The sequence below is a fragment of the Diabrotica undecimpunctata genome, chromosome 6, assembly GCF_040954645.1.
Source record: "Diabrotica undecimpunctata isolate CICGRU chromosome 6, icDiaUnde3, whole genome shotgun sequence".
Taxonomy (NCBI): Eukaryota; Metazoa; Arthropoda; class Insecta; order Coleoptera; family Chrysomelidae; genus Diabrotica; species Diabrotica undecimpunctata.
Genome location: NC_092808.1, coordinates 125,174,062 through 125,192,548, shown reverse-complemented (window position 1 = coordinate 125,192,548; position 18,487 = coordinate 125,174,062). Strand labels below are relative to the sequence as shown.

The following is an 18,487-nucleotide window of genomic DNA, read 5'->3' as shown; positions in this document are numbered from 1 at the left end:
TCATCACTAATATGCCTTACCCTATTCTTCATTGCAATCACTGTTTTAAACTTTTGATGAGTAGGATGATTTGAAAAAAAGTTTAAATATCTTCCAGAATGTGTTGGCTTTTGATACCAATCTATCAATATTTTGTTTTGTTCAGTTCTTATTAGTTTGGTGTCCAGAAATGATATCGAACAATAATTTTCAATCTCTAAAGTAAATTGGATATGTTTGTTAAAGTTATTGAAAATGTTCAAGGTATTTTGAATTTGTGAAGTAGCAACACAACATATAAGATCGTCTACAAATTTTTTGTCGATAGAATTTATTATTAAAGCTAAAATAGGTGTTCTCAAAAACATAATTCAGAAGTGTTAAAAAATTATTCTCAGAAATAGTTGTATAATTTTTCATCTAACAAAATTAAAACATAATCTTTTGGTAAAATCAACTCTCTGACATTAACAAATGAAAATGTATCCTTTGCATTATAGTTATTCACTTCGTAAAAAGCATCTTTAATAATGTTGGCAAGAAATTTGGATAAGTCATAAGTTACCGAATTTATAGAGCTTACAATAGGTCTCAGTGGTATACCTTCTTTGTGGATTTTTGGTAAGCAGTAAAGTTTTGGACAAGATGCATTGTATATAGTCAGTTTTTTTGGCAAATTCTTGATTTATTTCTAAGTTATTCCTCATATAGTTTTTATAAGTTCAGTATAAGAAAATTGTATCGTCTCCTGATGAAGCTGACAAAAAATCAGCGAAATATAGAGTAATAAAAGAAAAAAGAGTTTTTTTTAAATAACAAACCGCATACCCGACACACCAATCCAATAAATTGTTATTTACGTTTCGGTCGATATTCCTAACAGTTTTGCTATATATATATATATATATATATATATATATATATATATATATATATTATATATATATATATATATATATATATATATATTTATATATACATATATATTTATATATATATATATATATATATATATATATTTATATATATATATATATATATATATATTTATATATATATATATATATATATATATATATATATATATATATATATATATATATATATATATATATATATATATATATATATATATGTTCCTACAGCTTCTGCTGCTTCTCGCATTTCGACCGTCATCGTTTTCTGTCCATCCGTCGTCTTCTTTGATGGCTCCTCATTATGTGCCGTACATTTTCTTCCCAGTCAACTGAAGGCCTTCCCCTTCTTCTTCTTTGTCGTGGTACGTAATTTAATAATTTAAAGCTTTCTTTGGCCATCTATCTTCATTCATTCGCTTCACGTGACCATACCACACTAGTTGTCTCATTTCAATTCTGTCTACACTGAAATATACAGTATTTGTCCTCCTTCTAATATCTTTATTCCTGAAATGATCTTTTTTGGATACACCACACGCTCTCCTTAGAAAATCCATTTCTACTACTTCTATTCTTTTTCTATCTTTTTTCGTGATCTGCCAAACTTCTGCCCATAAGTCATAATAGGCTCTACCAAGGTTCGATAGATTGTCAATTTTGTTTCTTGTCTAATATCTTTAGACCATAGTAGAGAGTTTAGAATGTTTATTGCCTTTTTTCCCTGCTGCGTTCTGTTTTCTATATCTCTTTTGTTAGTGCCTTGTTTAGATACTATAGATCCGAGATATTTATATTCATTACATGTTTTTGTGTTTCTAATTTCTAACTCTGGATCTTCTTCATCATCTCCTATTTGAAGATACTCTGTCTTTGACATGATTTATTGATATGATTTATTAAATCGAAAGTACCATTTTACACAACTCGTACCGAAAATAGCGACTAATTTTGTCACTATCGGGACGATTTTGGGTAGCTAGCTAACGGTTTTGACAATAACATAAACTTTGTATTTTATTATGACAATGCTTGTCATTTAAGATTCGTGTATTTTCACTCAGTTTTTCGTTTTTCAATTCCAAGAAATGGAAATCAGCAGTGAAAATGAAGCCAAAATTATTCCAGATGAGATTAGGGAAACTGCTAAAGCCGCTATTTATGAATTATTGCCGATAATATTGAATTCACGAGAGTAACTTTAAAGTTTTTAATAAAAGTTCATAAGTAAAGTTTATCCATATATTGTTTTTAACGTACAAAACGGCTGCAGAAAAAATATTGTACGTAACACGATCCAAAAGTAATTTTACGAGACTCGCAGGATTCAAAACTTCCTACTCGTCTCGTAAAATATCACTTTCGGAATTTGTTACGTAAATTACTATTTCAGTACTAAAATCCCGTACGTAAAATATTCTTACAAAGTATTTAATTAGTCTAAAACTGTATATAATGAATGTAGAAAATAATTTTCACAATTTTTTGTTTAAATAAAACATGTGTATTAGCTCTTTTAATATTATTATTAAAATATTAGAGTTAAAATTTTACACTAAAGGAAAGCCAATAGCGATATTAAATCCGCTCATTATCTAATGCATACATACTAAATTGCACAACAGAAAGTAATCAAAAGCTGTATAAAACAATGAAATCCAATTACCGTGTATTTGACACATACGTGGTGAACAACAGAGCAACTTTAGTAAATTGGTAGGCTTGTTACAGAATTTGGTATAATTGATGTTTTACTGTTTTACTAAACTAGAAAATACGAATATGAGAAAATTATAAAATTAAATGTGTAGTTGAATATTGCCGTTCTAAAAGTTTACTGTATTATAATTTTTGATAACATAAACATATTTTTTTTACTTAAGTCCAGGTTTCTCTAAAATAAAACCCTTTAAACGCACTACTAACTTAATAGAGTTAGCGGCGGTTTATTAAAATTTCTTTTATTTAACAACACTGTGTTTATACCACTGAAATCTGGTCACAGTTGACCAATTATCAATTCTTCTTTGACTTAAATTACTAAATGATACTTAAATTCTAAGAACTTAAGGTCCGCGCGCACTTGTCCGGACCGGCAAGCAATGGAACACACCACGATAATCGGCAATTTAATATGTGTCTTTATGTGTCTTTAAATGACTTAGCGCGCACTTTACAGAAACAGAACACACCAATCGAACCGGAAAAAATGGACGAAGACAAATTAATAATACTCGTTAGTGGGTACAAGGAATTGTATGGTTTGGTGACAAAAAATATCGTGTGTAAAGCATAAGATGCAGGCAATAAGTTAAGATATTATGTTGACTGTTGGTTTCTGTAACCTCTTCGTACCATTTGCGTTTTTCTCCACCTTACGTCAACGTCGTATATCTGCACTTCTAGCTCTGTCCCATAGTGTTTTGCTATCAACTTTTCCAAGTATTTTTATCTCTGCTGTTTCTAACAGACTTTTTGTCCTCGTTGTGCCAGGTCGTGTTCCAGCCGCGTATGTCATTATTGGTCTGTAAATGTAACTGTTTTGTAAATTCTGCCTATATTTTTCTTCCGATATTTTTATTTCTCCATATTGTTTCATTCAGGCAACCTGCGCATCTGTCTGCTCTATTTACTTGACCTTTTATTTCCGTTTCGAACATACATACGTTTCCAAACGTTTAGAACAAATTCGTGAACACTTGGAAATTAGTCTCTTTATAAAATAAGTACATTATTTGCTTCTTTTTTTTTTGGTTAAAAAAAAACTATAGCGATAAAACACAGTCAATAAATATAGAGCGTACGAATAGCATATACAAGGGGCTTGCAAAATATAACATTACAATGGAAATTTTTATTAACGCTAATAAAATATTTTAATATTTCAAAGTGGTGCGTTAATTTCTTGGAGAAGTGTATAATATATATATATATATATATATATATACATATATATATATATATATATATATATATATATATATATATATATATATATATATATATATATATAATAAATTAGTGAAAAATGGGTGAAAAAAATATTACATGGGTTAAATTGGATTCCGCTCATTTGTCCCCCCTAGCTTAAGGGTCCTGTCTCATCTACCTACGGTAAAGCAGTACGGCAAGCGATAAGGGTTTGCGGCTCGATGACATCCTCCATAGATCCATGTCGGAAGGGCGTGGCGCCTAAATACCGTCGTATATATATATATATATATATATATATATATATATATATATATATATATATATATATATATATATATATATATCACATCAAGATGCTGAAATTAAAAGAAGAACACAACTGGCATGGGGCGCTTTCGGCAAATTCGGCAAACTAGCATATATCTTGAAAAACACCTCCATTCCTGTAAACTTAAAGAAAAAGGTGTATAACACATGCATACTACCAGTTTGTACTTACGGCTTGGAGACAGTAGCCCTTACCAAAAAATCTACTAAAAAATTAAAAACAACGCAAAGAACAATGGAACGAATCATGCTTGGAATATTACTAAGAGACAAGATGAGAAACACCGAGATAAGACATAGAACGAAGATTAGGGATATTGTGGAAGAAATTACAAAAATGAAATGGCGCTGGGCAGGTCACGTAGCCCGATATAATGACAACAGGTGGACACGGAGAATTCTAGAATGGAGACCAAGGACCACAACAAGAAGCATGGGAAGACCTCAAAAAAGATGGGTAGATGACATAAGAGCAGTGGCAGGCAAACAGTGGATTAGATTGGTGCAAGATAGAGAAAGTTGGAAGCAATTGGGAGAGACCTACATTCAGGAGTGGATGGAAAATGGTTGACAAAGAAGATATATATATATATATATATATATATATATATATATATATAATATATATATATATATATATATATATATATATATATATATATATATATATATATATATATATATATTTGGTCTAATGGGCATATTTTGGTTCAGATAACTTGATTTTAGTATACGTCTTAATAGGTATAACTCACCCTATATAAATTTCCCATCATCTTGTTCATAAGAATAGTCTATATTGTTATATGAAAATATGGAAGATTTTACAAAGTATACACAAAAATTCAAATTTTGTTAAGTTTATTTTTCAGCTATTATAAATATTTATTACCAATTATAAAAAATCTATTTGGGTTATTTTTTGAATTTGTACTTTTTTCTTGGTGGTGGTGGAGGTTTATACTCCATCTCAGCCAAATTTCGTAGAACAATTTCAGCACTTTGCTTCTTAATATCATCACGAGTTGGCACACGGGCATCAGTAAATATGGTTTCGATAAGCGACTCTTCACTAGCGGCAACATCGACTTCGATGATTTTACTTCTATCACGCATAAACTTTTCGAACATTTTATACCCTCTTTCCAAATTACTGTTGTCAATTAATTCTTTTGAATTGTTGGCTAGTTTTGTAAATTTAGCAGTCAGTTCGGGAATGATCTTTTCACTATCGATTTCATCCTCTTCTGGACGTAATGGAGGATCACTGTTATGTCGGGGATATACCACCGGTTTTGTAGAAGTGTCCGTTAATACTAATTCAGAAAGATATTGAAGATGCTTTAAAGACATTCTTACTTTAGCTAAAATTTGATATCTGAAATTGATACGCTCATCATATTGTTTTGCTTCTAGCTGTTGTTCCTTAATTTCTTCTGCTAATTTAATTTTCGTTTGTGTATAGTGGCCAGTACCTTCTACCATTGTAAATTCTAAAGTAGATAGCAATAACTTTGCAGAATTAGTTTTTTTAAATAGATCATTTCGGTTTTGCTCGTATTTATTCACTAGCTCTGCTAACCGTTCCTTCTGACGAAGCTGTTCCCTCAAAAATGGATAGAGCTGATCCACTGAAGGGGTAAAGAAGGCATCTTTTAAAATTTTTAGTTTTTGTTGAAGACTGTCAACTTCTTGTTCAAATACGCTATAACTAGGACTGTCTTCAATTTCTACTTTTCCTAAATTTATGTCGCTATCATGGCGTATAAGGTTTTTTAAATTTTGTGTAAAGTTTTCAACATTTTGTTGGACTAAAGCCAAGTCCTGTTTTCTACTCATCATATCATTTTTAACAATTTTTTCAAGAAACTGAAATTCTTGTCTTCTATCATCCAAGTATTCTGTTCCAAGTTGACCAAGCTTTGTTGCGTTTATCATACATTTACCTTGACTTAACCCATCCTCTTTAATAGACAATAGTATTGCGTCAAAATAAATTGAATCCTTCTTCATAATGGCGATCATTTCTTTATAAGAATTTCGTATATAAATTGCTGCTTCTTTTTTTAGAATAGCGTCGTGGACCTTTCCTGTTATAAGATGAGCTTGCTTTTCGCAGCGCAGCATTGGCTGTAAAGCTTCGTACTTCAAGTTATCTTCATATTTTGCGCATCTAAGCTTGAGATCAATTAATAAATCTGATTTCAATTTCATTCGATAGGCTAGCATATCTCTCATTTTACGCTTCGTAAAATTTACTTGATGTACGGTATCAATTACCTAAAATAAAAGATAAAGATAAACATACCAAATATACTAATAAGAAAAATACTTATGATTGCATTATCTGAATAAAAAAAATTTATTTTTTTAAATATAATGCTGAAAATTATCTTTTTCTAGTTCATTCCGGATAAATAATATGCGTTGGCACCAAAATAACTTAAAAGTAAATTAAACCTTTTTTGTACATCACTAATTGAATCGGTGAGTTGAAAAAGGTACACATTCCACAATGGCTATTTTTCAGGAACCAAAAAAAACTGTTTATCTGCAAAACTAAATGTTACAGAAAATGTTTCAATTATGAATTTTCACAAGTAAATAGAAGACATTAAACTGTTATGGTTATTTTGATTTTTTTAATACTTTGTGTAATATTGAAATAACTACATGATCCATAAAAAAGTATACAGCACAATAATTTAGTTTTAGTTTTCATCGGGGGTTTCACCTTCTGTCATTGACCAAGTGCGACGTTCCTCATAAAAGGGCAAGTATTCCCCTGATGAATGTATTTGATAAGTTTCTTGACATCATTGATCTTGCTTGCCTTAATAGATACCTTTCCATCATCGTAAGTCTTACTTGAAAGAAGCACTACATCTTTTTTGATATCATCTTATAATTTATATTTTATCAGGATTTTATAAGTTTAAAGGTGTGTAAGAGAAAACCATTAATGAACGATGACGCTACCACGTATCCTTTCCGGTCACTTCTGTGAATCAGATAACTGTATTTGCTATTGCAAATTTCATCTTCAAGGCGTTTTGGTAGTTTAACAAAGTAAAAAGTCCATCACTTCTTACAGGCTAGTACATCTTCATTGTTTACTTCTTTTCTTTGTAAGTTGGTTGAACCTTTTTGGCGTTTTCTATGATGGCCTTATACTGGTCTGGAGAATAAATGCGATCATAATTTCGTACTGCTCTCTTAATAACTACAAAGTTTCTATCGCATGGCAAAAATCTATGTCCTCGTACCGAGTAATATAGATGTATTTATGCAAATCGACCGTTCATAGTAAGAGCTGAAAGTACCCTCACCATAGTGTGGTTGCGATTTTGGCCACCACATGTATCACTGAATTTGTGGAGTTCTGTAATCTCTGCAGGTAATTCATTTTGAATAAAATCTAATACAAAAGAAGTGACCTCATCTGATCCTTTGTTTGCAACACTTTTGAGGTATGTGTAGAATACTGCACTGTCATTTTAAAGATCATAAACATTAAATACATAGTACAATAACTTTCTCAGGAAAAACATTTCTTGTACGGGCAAACTAGGTAGCGGTAAGTTTTGCATATAGCTAAAAACTATCCCCATCACATTAGGTCTAGATTTACTCAACTCTTTTATTTAATTGAGCTTAGTATAAAATTTCTTTGCACATTTTTTACGCACTATTAACTATGCAGCAGCAGTACGTTTAACGGGTCTTCTCAAGTTGAACATACGTCGACTTGTGGCTTCCCAAATCTATATCCGAAATTCTCTTTGAAGTATTTTAGAAAAAACTCGTACTTTACTTTTTTTTCAAGGTCAGGATGTTTTTAAACAAACATATACATTTTCAGTACATCTAGCTTAGCATCCAAATAGGTTATAGGTTGCTTAGTGTAATGGGTAAAATATTTAGGATATGAATCGATATGTTCACGTATTTTGGTAGCTATAGTGGTTGGAATAGTATTAACACGATTTAAATGCTTGTCACTCATGTCAACAGGAGACATTCTCTTAGCCAAGAGATTTGTAAGTCTGATAACTTACTTGTGTGAAATTGCATGTAAACTTATGAATACTTTGTGACATACTTCTGAGCGATTTCCAGACACAATCACATAATACTTAAATGTGAAAATTATTTGCTTTGTATGATCAACTGTTGGTCTGTACTGTTTGACATCGAATCATTTAATACACACTAGTAAAAAGGTGTCTTGTTCATTTTTTGACTGGTCAGCTTAAAGTTTTTCTAAAATATGTTTTTTGTCTGCATCTAATAGCTTTGTTATGCACTGTTTCCTACATTGACAATCAGAGCCACTTTGTTTAGCTTCAATTTGTTTACCAGATGACGAAACAAACTCTTCACCCTTTCGTCTAGCAGTTTTTTCCCATCTCTCTGACATATAATTCTTTATTTAACTTCCCCTTCTTACCCTGCATCTCCACTCTCTGAAATTGACATCACAAAAGAACAGCCACAAATAACACACTATTACGATTAACTGTTAACTGTTTACGTTGTAACACAGCTCAACACTAACTAAACAACAACAGATAAATGACTGGCAGTTAATGTGTAGAAGCCGGATATGCGCAGGCAGATAGTTGTGCGGACTCCCACTACACTAGCGCTGTCCGATACGCGTTGAGTTGAAGAAGGTACACATTTCAGGAATGTGTCCCTTCTATAACTCAACGGAATATTTTGACCTCTGTATAGGTGATGTTGTATAATGTAATGTGTACCTTTTTCAGCTCCATAGATGGAACTTGACTTTAGAAACAAAATGGCTATCTTAGTTTAAATTCGCATATTTTGGAAGGTGTACCTTTTTCAACTCACCCATTAAATTTGTATACGGAGTGGTTCCTATTTTAGTCAGATATATCCTTCATATTTGAACATAGTAGTTGTTCTTCTTCAGCCTGTATTCGTCCACTCCTGGACATAGGCCTCTTCCATTGATTTCTGCTCTTGACAATTCTCATCCACTGCTTGCCCTCAACTTGCTTGATATCATCTGCCCACATCTTCTGTGGTCTGCCTACTTCTCGCCTGTTCTCTCTTGGTCTCCAGTTTTTTAATCTCTGTGTCCATTTTTCGGGATTATCTCGGGCAACATGTCCTACCCATTGCCACTTGAGCCTTGCTATACGTTCTGCGACATCAGTAATATTTGTTCTTTCACGAATGTCGATATTTCAAATCCTGTCTCTCAAACTATTCCCTAGCATGGCTTTCTCCGTCGCTTTTTGGATTGTACTGAGCTGCTGTAAGGTTTTCTTTGTAAAGGCCGTGGTCTGCAGTCCATATGTAGTTACAGGCAAGATACATTTGTCATAAACTCTACGTTTTAGACACATTGGTATATCTTTATTCTTCAAGATCAAGCTTAACTTGCCGAAAGCTACCCAAGACAATTGTATGCGTCTTTTGTTTTTTTAGACGCATAGTAGTACCCCCTAAAACCTCACCTCTTAGGGAGGAAAACGGAAAACATTGATTTACCAAGAATCTGTACGATGTAGGAAAAAATGTTTTAAACAAGAAATGTAGGTGAGATAATTTTGAAAAAAAAACATTTATCAGCACTTTTTCTGTTTAATGAACTGTTCTCTCAGAAATAACACTTCAGGCGACCGGCGATTTTGAATGTAAGTTACGCACGCGAAATAATTTTTTTAAATAAACTTTTTATCATCTCGACAATAAAAATTATTTTTTGATTAGAATGTCCTATCACCAACAATGAAAATGCATTTTAGAGGTGAAGAGTGCAGCTTTCGTATACATTTTTTGTATTTTGCCGCAAGTAAAGTCAGTTTCTTTAAAGCTGTTAAATAAATAAACGTTTTGCGATTTTTCTCATTTTTCACGATTTTTATGACATCAATAGAATTTATCACTTCTACTGGACCGGTTTTTCCACTTGAAATACTCAGAATTTAAACTATCACATTACAAACGATCTCACGTCACGGTAAATACTTCCACGAAGACGGCATTGGGTGGAATTTGTAGCTGAAGCTGTGCAGTTTTGAAAAACATACTTCTTATATAATCTTAAACGTTGAAACTCAGCGTTTCTTAGGCATATTTTAAATGCATCGTTTTTGTTGCGAAAAAAATCAAAATTTCATGTTATAGATTTTTAATATTAAGCTCTAACAATGAAAACTTCATAGTGAACGATTATTGGAAGTAATAAATTTTATTAATCTCATGAGAATCGTAAAAAATGGCAAAAATTGGGCAATTTTATTTATTTAACAGCTTTATAGAAATTTACCTCATTTGTAGCAAAATACAAAAATTGCATACAAAATCTGCATTCTTTACCTTTAGAACGCGTTTTGATTTTTATCGATTGAACACTTTGATCGAAAAATATCGAATTTCTACCACCGAGTTTATAAAAAAAATGCAGTTTTTGTAATAAGACAAATAAAAGAAAAGACGCTGGAATACAACAAACCAGCATATATGTGTCTGATAGATTTGAAGAAAGCGTTTGATGGAATGAGAATTCGGGACGCGATACATTTATTATATGAAAAGGGAATATCACTGGATTTAGTAAAAACCATTCAGAATATATATAAAGATAACATAGCTATGGTAAGATGTAAAGGAAAACTATCGCAACCTATCAAATATGAAACAGGCATTAGACAAGCAGATTCGCTGAGCCCATTAATATTTAATCTGATAATGGAAAAACTCATAAAGAAAATTAAAAAAAGAAGAGGATATAGAATGGGAGAAAGGAAAATAAGGATAACATACTACGCCCACGACGCCATAATAACAGCCGAAAATGAAGATGACCTACAAAGATTAATTAAAGTATTCGAAGATACGGCGCTCATATACAACATGGAGATCTCAACAAAGAAAACTAAAACAATAGTGATATCAGTAGAACCGAGACGATGTAAACTAGTCGTAAATGACAAAATAATAGAACAAGTGATGGAAACTGAATACTTAGGAATAAAACTGTCAAGCTACAAAAAAGTGGAAGAAGTACAAAAACAAGTGAACATGGCAAACAGAGCAGCAGGATGTCTCAACAACACAATCTGAAGAAACAAATACCTCACAACGGAAACGAAAACCAGGATCTATAAATCAACAATAATACCGATAATGACGTACACAGCAGAAACAAGAGCAGATACGGCGAAAACACAAAGACTACTGGAAACAACAGAAATGAAAGTCTTACGAAAAATAAAAAACCAAACTCTAAGAGACAGAATAAGAAGTAAGGAAATACGAGCGAGATGTGGTATAGAGGAAATAAACGCGTGGACCAAAAGAAGAAAAGTGGAATGAAATCAACACATCGGAAGAATGACAGAAAATAGAATAGTACGAATAGCAAGAGACAAATCGCCAAATGGAAGAAGATCATTGGGACGACCGAGGAAAAAAAGGTCAGACAACGTCAATTGAGGCTAAAAACCGAAGTAAAACAGGCATTAAGCCTATTTATAAAGTAGGAAAAACAAGAAGAGTTTATACAAATTTTACCTAAAAATTGGTTTTTCTCCCGTAACTTCAAGCAACGTAGCTTTAAGCGTTGTTTCTGAGAGAACGATTCATTCTACATAAAAAGTGCTAATAAACATTTTTGTTAAAAATTATCTCTGCTAGATTTATTATTTGAAATATTTGTTTCTTCTTCTTCTTCAGTGCCTTATCCGGTCCGGATGTTGGCGATCATCAAGGCTATCATGGTTTTGTTGACTGCTCTGCGAAACAGCTCCGCAGATGTCATCCCAAACCATTATCAGAGGTTTTTCAACCACGAGATACGACGGCGTCTCGATCCTCTCCTGTCAAATACTTTCCCTGCATAACGAGTTGAAGACTTCGTTATTTTTCTCTGTTCCGCATCACGTGGCCGAGGTACTCAAGCTTACGTTGTTTCACTAAATTAAGCACTTCTTTTTTTTGTCATACGCTGTAGGACCTCAACGTTAGTGACATGATCCACACACGATATTTTTAGTATCCTCCTGTAGATCCACATCTCGAAGGCTTCAATCCGCTTTTCTGTGGCTCAAGTCAGTGTACAGGCTTCAACTCCATATAGTAACACTGGAAAAATGTAGCACCTTACTATCCGCATCTTTGTTCCCAAACTAAGATCAATGCAGCACAGCAAGGATCTCAACTTGATAAATGTAGACCGTGTTATTTCACTTCGGGATCTAATCTCTTAAGCGTAGTCCCATTGTGAGTTGAGGGTAGTTCCGAGGTCAGTGAATCTGTTGACTCTCTGGATCTCTTTGCTACCTGTCATTAGTACCCCGGGATGTAAATTAAGACGGCTGACAACCATGAATTTAGTTTCATTAATATTAAGGTCTAGTCCGTATGTTACGCTCACAATTCTCACTCGGTCGGTCACTAGGATCACAATTCTTCACTAGCTAGGTCATCTGGTCTTCGACCTTGACTTGAGCACGCTGGTTCCAGTAGAAATTCAGGATAATTCGAATGTCCTTCTCATCCAATCCTACTCTTTGTAGGCCGAAGACTATCTTCTACAGCGAAAAAATTCTTGGTATTTCCGTTTATTAGTGTAGCTGTAAATTTAATTACTATTTTTATTGGCAATAAGACACAGTTTAAGTTTAAAATAAGTTTATTGACGTTTCAATTTCCACTTCGGAAATCGTTCTAGATTTCAAATTTCGAGAACAATTTCCGAAGTGGAAATTAAAACGTCAATAAACTTATTAACAAAAAAATAGCTTCAGGACAATAGATGTAAATTTAGTGGTAATAGGCAATGCGATGAAGCAATAAGCCTACCAATTTTCTGCAGTTGGATGGATCTCAATGGACCTTGCTACACTCGATTCCTAAGAGCATTAGGAAATTTTGTGAACGAAAGTGATAATGTCGAAATGAAAATTGAGTTACTGAACAAAACATTGCATTTTTCAAAGTGCACTTCAAAGTGATAAAAATGATAAATTTGTAATTCGGAAATAATTAACGGAAATGAGTTTACTATTAGTACTTGGGGGTATCGCTGAATACGAATAATATGACAATAATGGTCTCAAAGAACCTGATGCCCAGGATGGCCTCGTTTTTTGAAGTTATATGGAAATTTGATACAAAAATTCATATCCGTTTTCTTGAAATATATACATGTATGGAAGCGCCCAAGAGTCTTTTACTTCCAGCGGGATCTCTTACCGATGCAATGGTAGCGGTATGGTAACATTTTTAATGGTAGCGGTATGGTAATATTTTTAATGGTAGCGGTTAAAGTCTTATATACGGGACATAGCGCGTATTGTACTTGAAAATATATTAATCACATCTTACTTTCAGATTTCTGCACGGAAGATGTGATTGCAGCTCAAATCACTATATGGGAAGAAGCGGACAGAGAGGATATAGTTGTATGCTCTGCATACTTTCCAGGTAATAAAGCAACAACAAATCCTACTCCTATAGATATTAAAAAAGTAGTAAAACACTTTAGATTAAATGGACTATAACTCAGCATCGGCTGTGATGTTAACACATCACATGGTATAGGGATGCAAAAGTACTGATGAACGAGTTAAGTACCTTTTTAACTATATTCTAGGAAAAAAGCCTATATTGAATAATAACGTTAATGAACCTACCGTTATTAACAAAAAAAGTCAAAACAGTATTGATATAACTAAAAGCACTGAAAAAAATTAGTAACACAATTATTGTTAACTGGCATGTGTAAAAAGAGCCTTCGAGCTCGTATCACCGGCATATTGACTCTACCTCATACATAGACAAACATGCACAAATTGTTAAATATGTCAAAGCGATTTGGAAGCAAAGATAGAAAATATAATTAGTAGTATTAAAATATGTTTAGATTTTAAAGAGGCGAATGATCGAATCAGTGAAGCAATTCTAACATCATACAAAGAAAACTTTTCGACCAAAGCCAAGACAAATAACCGACAAACGCCTTGGTGAAGCAGAAAACTGGAAAATAAGTACGGAGGCTATCGAATAAGGGTTCAGAATTAGAGAACTATGAAACATACATTAAAACACTTACTAAATACAACAAAGAGATAATAAGGTCGAAAAGGGAATCTTGCCAGAGAATATTTCGGATGTATCTGCCAGTACTAGAAACCACAACATTCTTTCCAAGGATGCGGCACAGGGACCAGGTCTACTTAAACGAATTGATGGCAACTTTGCCGAATCTAAAAAGGAAACTCTAGAGATCTTACTACATAATCACTTCCCATTATCAACAATTACTAATGTGCAGAATCAGGCTAAAAGCCTAGAATGACCTTAACGTCATAGTAAAGAAGACTGAGAATTGTATGCAATAAACATTAATCTAGAGAATGTAAAGTGGGCCACAAGCCATTTTGCTCCATTTAAATGTCTAGGGATGGAATATTTGATGCCCTACTACAAAAAGGACTGGACGTCGTATTCTCCTTTCCAAATTTTTTTTAGGCTAGCACTACACTAGATTATATACCAAAGTTTTCAACAACTGTAAGATGTACATAGACAAACTAGGACGACAAGATAACAGCCTACCCAAATTCTACAGGCTGATCATTTCCGTTAAAAACAATAGAAAAAATTCTTGAAAGACATATCAAGGAAGGGCTATTAAGGAATTATCCATTGCAATCTCAATTGCAATCAGAATGCACATCAAGAAGAAAAATTACCAGAACTAGCACTAGACCAAATACGTCAGGAAATCAGTAACTCCATTGATAATGGAGATGTTGCATTATCCGCCTCTCTAAATATAGAAGAAACATTAAGTAAAGCACTAACAAAATTGTTATTATGGTGCAGCACCATTAAAGGGGACAACCGCTACCTTGTGCAACTGGATCAAAGAAATACTTAAAATAGATTGATAACAAGCCTGCAAAAAGAGGAGATTGTGGACAAAACAGCTACTAGTTGTCGTCAGGGCAGAGTACTGAGAGTACGGGAGAGAGTTAAAGAAAAACATAGTAGTATTCTATTCAGCATACTCCAAAGAACATTAAATAATTACCAAGTGGTGCGACAGGAAAAAACTCTCTGCTAATCTTAGTAAAACAGAACCAGTCAGTTTTACAAGAAGAAGCGGCTCACATGGAACGCCCATTTGAAAATAATAGCCAACAAAGCAAAGCTTTTTCTTTGGGCATGTCAAAGATATGTGAGAAAACATGGGGTTTGAAACTCAAACAGGTGTACTGGCTAAACATGACTATAGTCAGGCCTATGATAACGTATAGCGCACCAATATGATGGTCTCAATGCCAACAAAAGGTCACGAAAGAGAAGTTTATTCAGCTTTAAGACAACCATGCTTAATCATAACAGGAGCGATGTTGACTACTCCAACTGCCTTCATGGAGGTCATACTTGACTTCCCTTTTTTAATATATGGATGGAGAAGGAGGAGAAGGGAGGAGCACATACAAAAAGGATAAGATGCCTTAACTATGATTAAACATAGGACAAAAGATTAGCGCGATCAAATCTGGAGAGATAATTTTAAAATCACCCAGGGTTGGAAATGATACCAGATGCAATGCAATCTAAATATAATTTCGAAAAACCGTGTACTGTCCTCTTTTAAGGAAGTGATGAATAAGAGTCAGATATAATAATAACGGATATCATAGTAGCAAATCAATGCTGGCTCACATATTTAAACCGACAACTAAACAGTAACAGCACTAAAGTAACAGTACTAAAATCGATGAAAGAGTTTAAGCTGGAGTATACGAAGGGAAATCAAGGCTGAGCCTTTCTGAAATCCTAAGTAATGACTCTACTCTCTTTCAAGCAAAAATTTCTTAATTTTTGCTATAAAGATGAAAAGCTGTGGCTGCAGAAACTAAATAAAGAGGAACTTGGAAAGAGAAAAAGTAAGTAAATGATTGGTGAAATACTTGGAAAGATCTAAAACTTTATATAGAAAAGTTTGACATAATGGTCTGGTAATAACTATAGTGGTTTTCCAATCTTCGTTACGGATAAAATAACAAAAAAATTATATTTTGTAAAAATTAGCTACTTGCCGAATATTTAAATCATAGTTTTATAACTACCTTTTGGGGAGCAGCGTCTTGAAAAGTTAGTTGGAGTTCTCGATGATCAGCTAAAGTATTTCGCAACTTTTGTTTATCTCCTCGTATAGCATTATCTAATTTCTTTCTATTAATTTCGATTTCTCTTTGAAGACTTTTAAGCTCCCTGGCCTGTCGTCTTCTAGCTATTGCATTATCCATCTCTATTATGGTCTTGTCTCTTGTATACAAATTAATCAGTCCCTTGTATTGCGTAATTTTATCTTTTGTTGTCCATTTTGTGGAAGTCATGCCGTGCAGCTTGACTTTATTTGCTGCTAACATATTTGTGCTATTCATGATTATTTCTGTGGGAAGTTCTTTATGGGAAAATTAATATTTCGAGATTTAAAATTATTGTAAAACTTTTATTCGTTAAAGTGACATTGACGTATTTCTCTTCTGTTTTTACTAAATATAATTGTATGAACACTTAATTTTTTACACACAGCCAAGTTTCATGGATTTCCCAATGTTTTTACACGTTTTGGGTAAGTTGGTTCAGTTCCATTCTAAAAGCAAATTTAAGCTATTTTATATTGCATATTTTAAAATAAGTCTTTGATTTTCTATATATTATAAAAAAAAGTTCTTCTTCTTCTTTCTACTTTATAAATAGGCAAAATGCCTGTTTTACTTCGGTTTTTAGCCTCAATTGACGTTGTCTGACCATCTTTTCCTCGGTCGTCCCAATGATCTTCTTCCATTTGGCGATTTGTCTCTTGCTATATTGTACTATTCTATTTTCTGTCATTCTTTCACTGTGTTGATTCCATTCCACTTCTCTTCTTTTGGTCCACGCGTTTATTTCCTCTATACCACATCTCGCTCGTATTTCCTCACTTCTTACTCTATGTCTTAGAGTTTGGTTTGTTATTTTTCGTAAGACTTTCATTTCTGTTGTTTTCAGTAGTCTTTGTGTTTTTGCCGTATCCGCTCTTGTTTCCGCTGTGTGCGTCATTATAGATCTTATTGTTGATTTATATATCCTGGTTTTCGTTTCCATTGTGAGGTATTTGTTTCTCCAGATTGTGTTGTTGAGACATCCTGCTGCTCTGTTTGCCATGTTCACTTGTTTTTGTACTTCTTCTTCCACTTTTCCGTAGCTTGACAGTTTTATTCCCAAGTATTCAGTTTCCATCACTTGTTATATTATTTTTTTATTTACGACTAGTTTACATCTTCTCGGTTCCGCTGATATCACTATCGCTTTAGTTTTCTCTGTTGAGATCTCCATGTTGTATATGAGCGCCGTATCTTCGAATTCTTTAATTAATCTTTGTAAGTCATCTTCATTTTCGGCTGTTATTATGGCGTCGTCGGCGTAGCATATTATGCTTATTTCTTATTTTAACTTTCTTTATGATTTCATCCATTATCAGATTAAATATTAATGGGCTCAGCGAATCTCCTTGTCTAATGCCAGTTTCATATTTGATAGGTTGCGATAGTTTTCCTTTACAACTTACCATAGCTATATTATCTTTATATATATTCTTAATGGTTTTTACTAAATCCAATGATATTCCCTTTTCATATAATAAATGTATCGCGTCCCGAATTCTCACTCTATCAGACGCTTTCTTCAAATCTATCAGACACATAGGGGTAGGGGGGGCAAAACGGGGTAGTGTGGCAAAACGGGGTACCCCTCTTATTTTCCAAACCACTAGTGCAATTGAGCTACATCTCCAGGAATTTCGTGTTCACGTGGTACGACATCACCTTATGCCGCCGTTTGGCTGTACAGCGCGCCAAAGTCGATGAATTCGTTGAATAGTGAGGATTGATAGTGGTATTGCAATATTTACATATTTCGTTTACAAAAGTAAGTAGACTGGAACTATATTCACTCAATAGCTATTTATTTCATGTCATTGTCTAAGGTGTGAACTTATAATTTTGTTAGTATTATTACGTTTCAAGTGTTATTAAATTTATTATTGCACTATAATCACAAATATGCAGCTGGGGCAAAACGGGGTAGGGCAAAATGGGGTACTGCCCCATGAATTGATATGTTTGGTGTTTAATTATTCTAATTACATTTTATTTTTCTTCAGATAATAATGGTAAGAAATTATAAAAGAAAAACAGATCGACAACAAAGTTGGAGTGAACAACAGATGCACGAGGCAGTGCAACTAGTTATAGATGGTTTCATGGGATATAAGAAAGCGGCTGAGC

General features: G+C 33.3%; 2 protein-coding genes across 2 annotated transcripts in view; both read right to left on the bottom strand.

Moving 5' to 3' along the window:
* Positions 1-18,487, bottom strand: part of LOC140444605 (diacylglycerol kinase eta) — a gene marked incomplete at its 5' end in the record, with an annotated part of 276,793 nt that overhangs the window by 227,605 nt on the left and 30,701 nt on the right. The window lies entirely within an intron of this gene.
* LOC140443825 (uncharacterized) lies at positions 5,010-16,689 on the bottom strand. The gene is made up of 2 exons (XM_072535295.1): positions 16,283-16,689; positions 5,010-6,434 (listed from the first exon to the last, which is right to left on the bottom strand). Exons 1-2 carry the CDS (start codon positions 16,598-16,600, stop codon positions 5,070-5,072), a joined length of 1,683 nt encoding a protein of 560 aa, XP_072391396.1. The 5' UTR covers positions 16,601-16,689; the 3' UTR covers positions 5,010-5,069.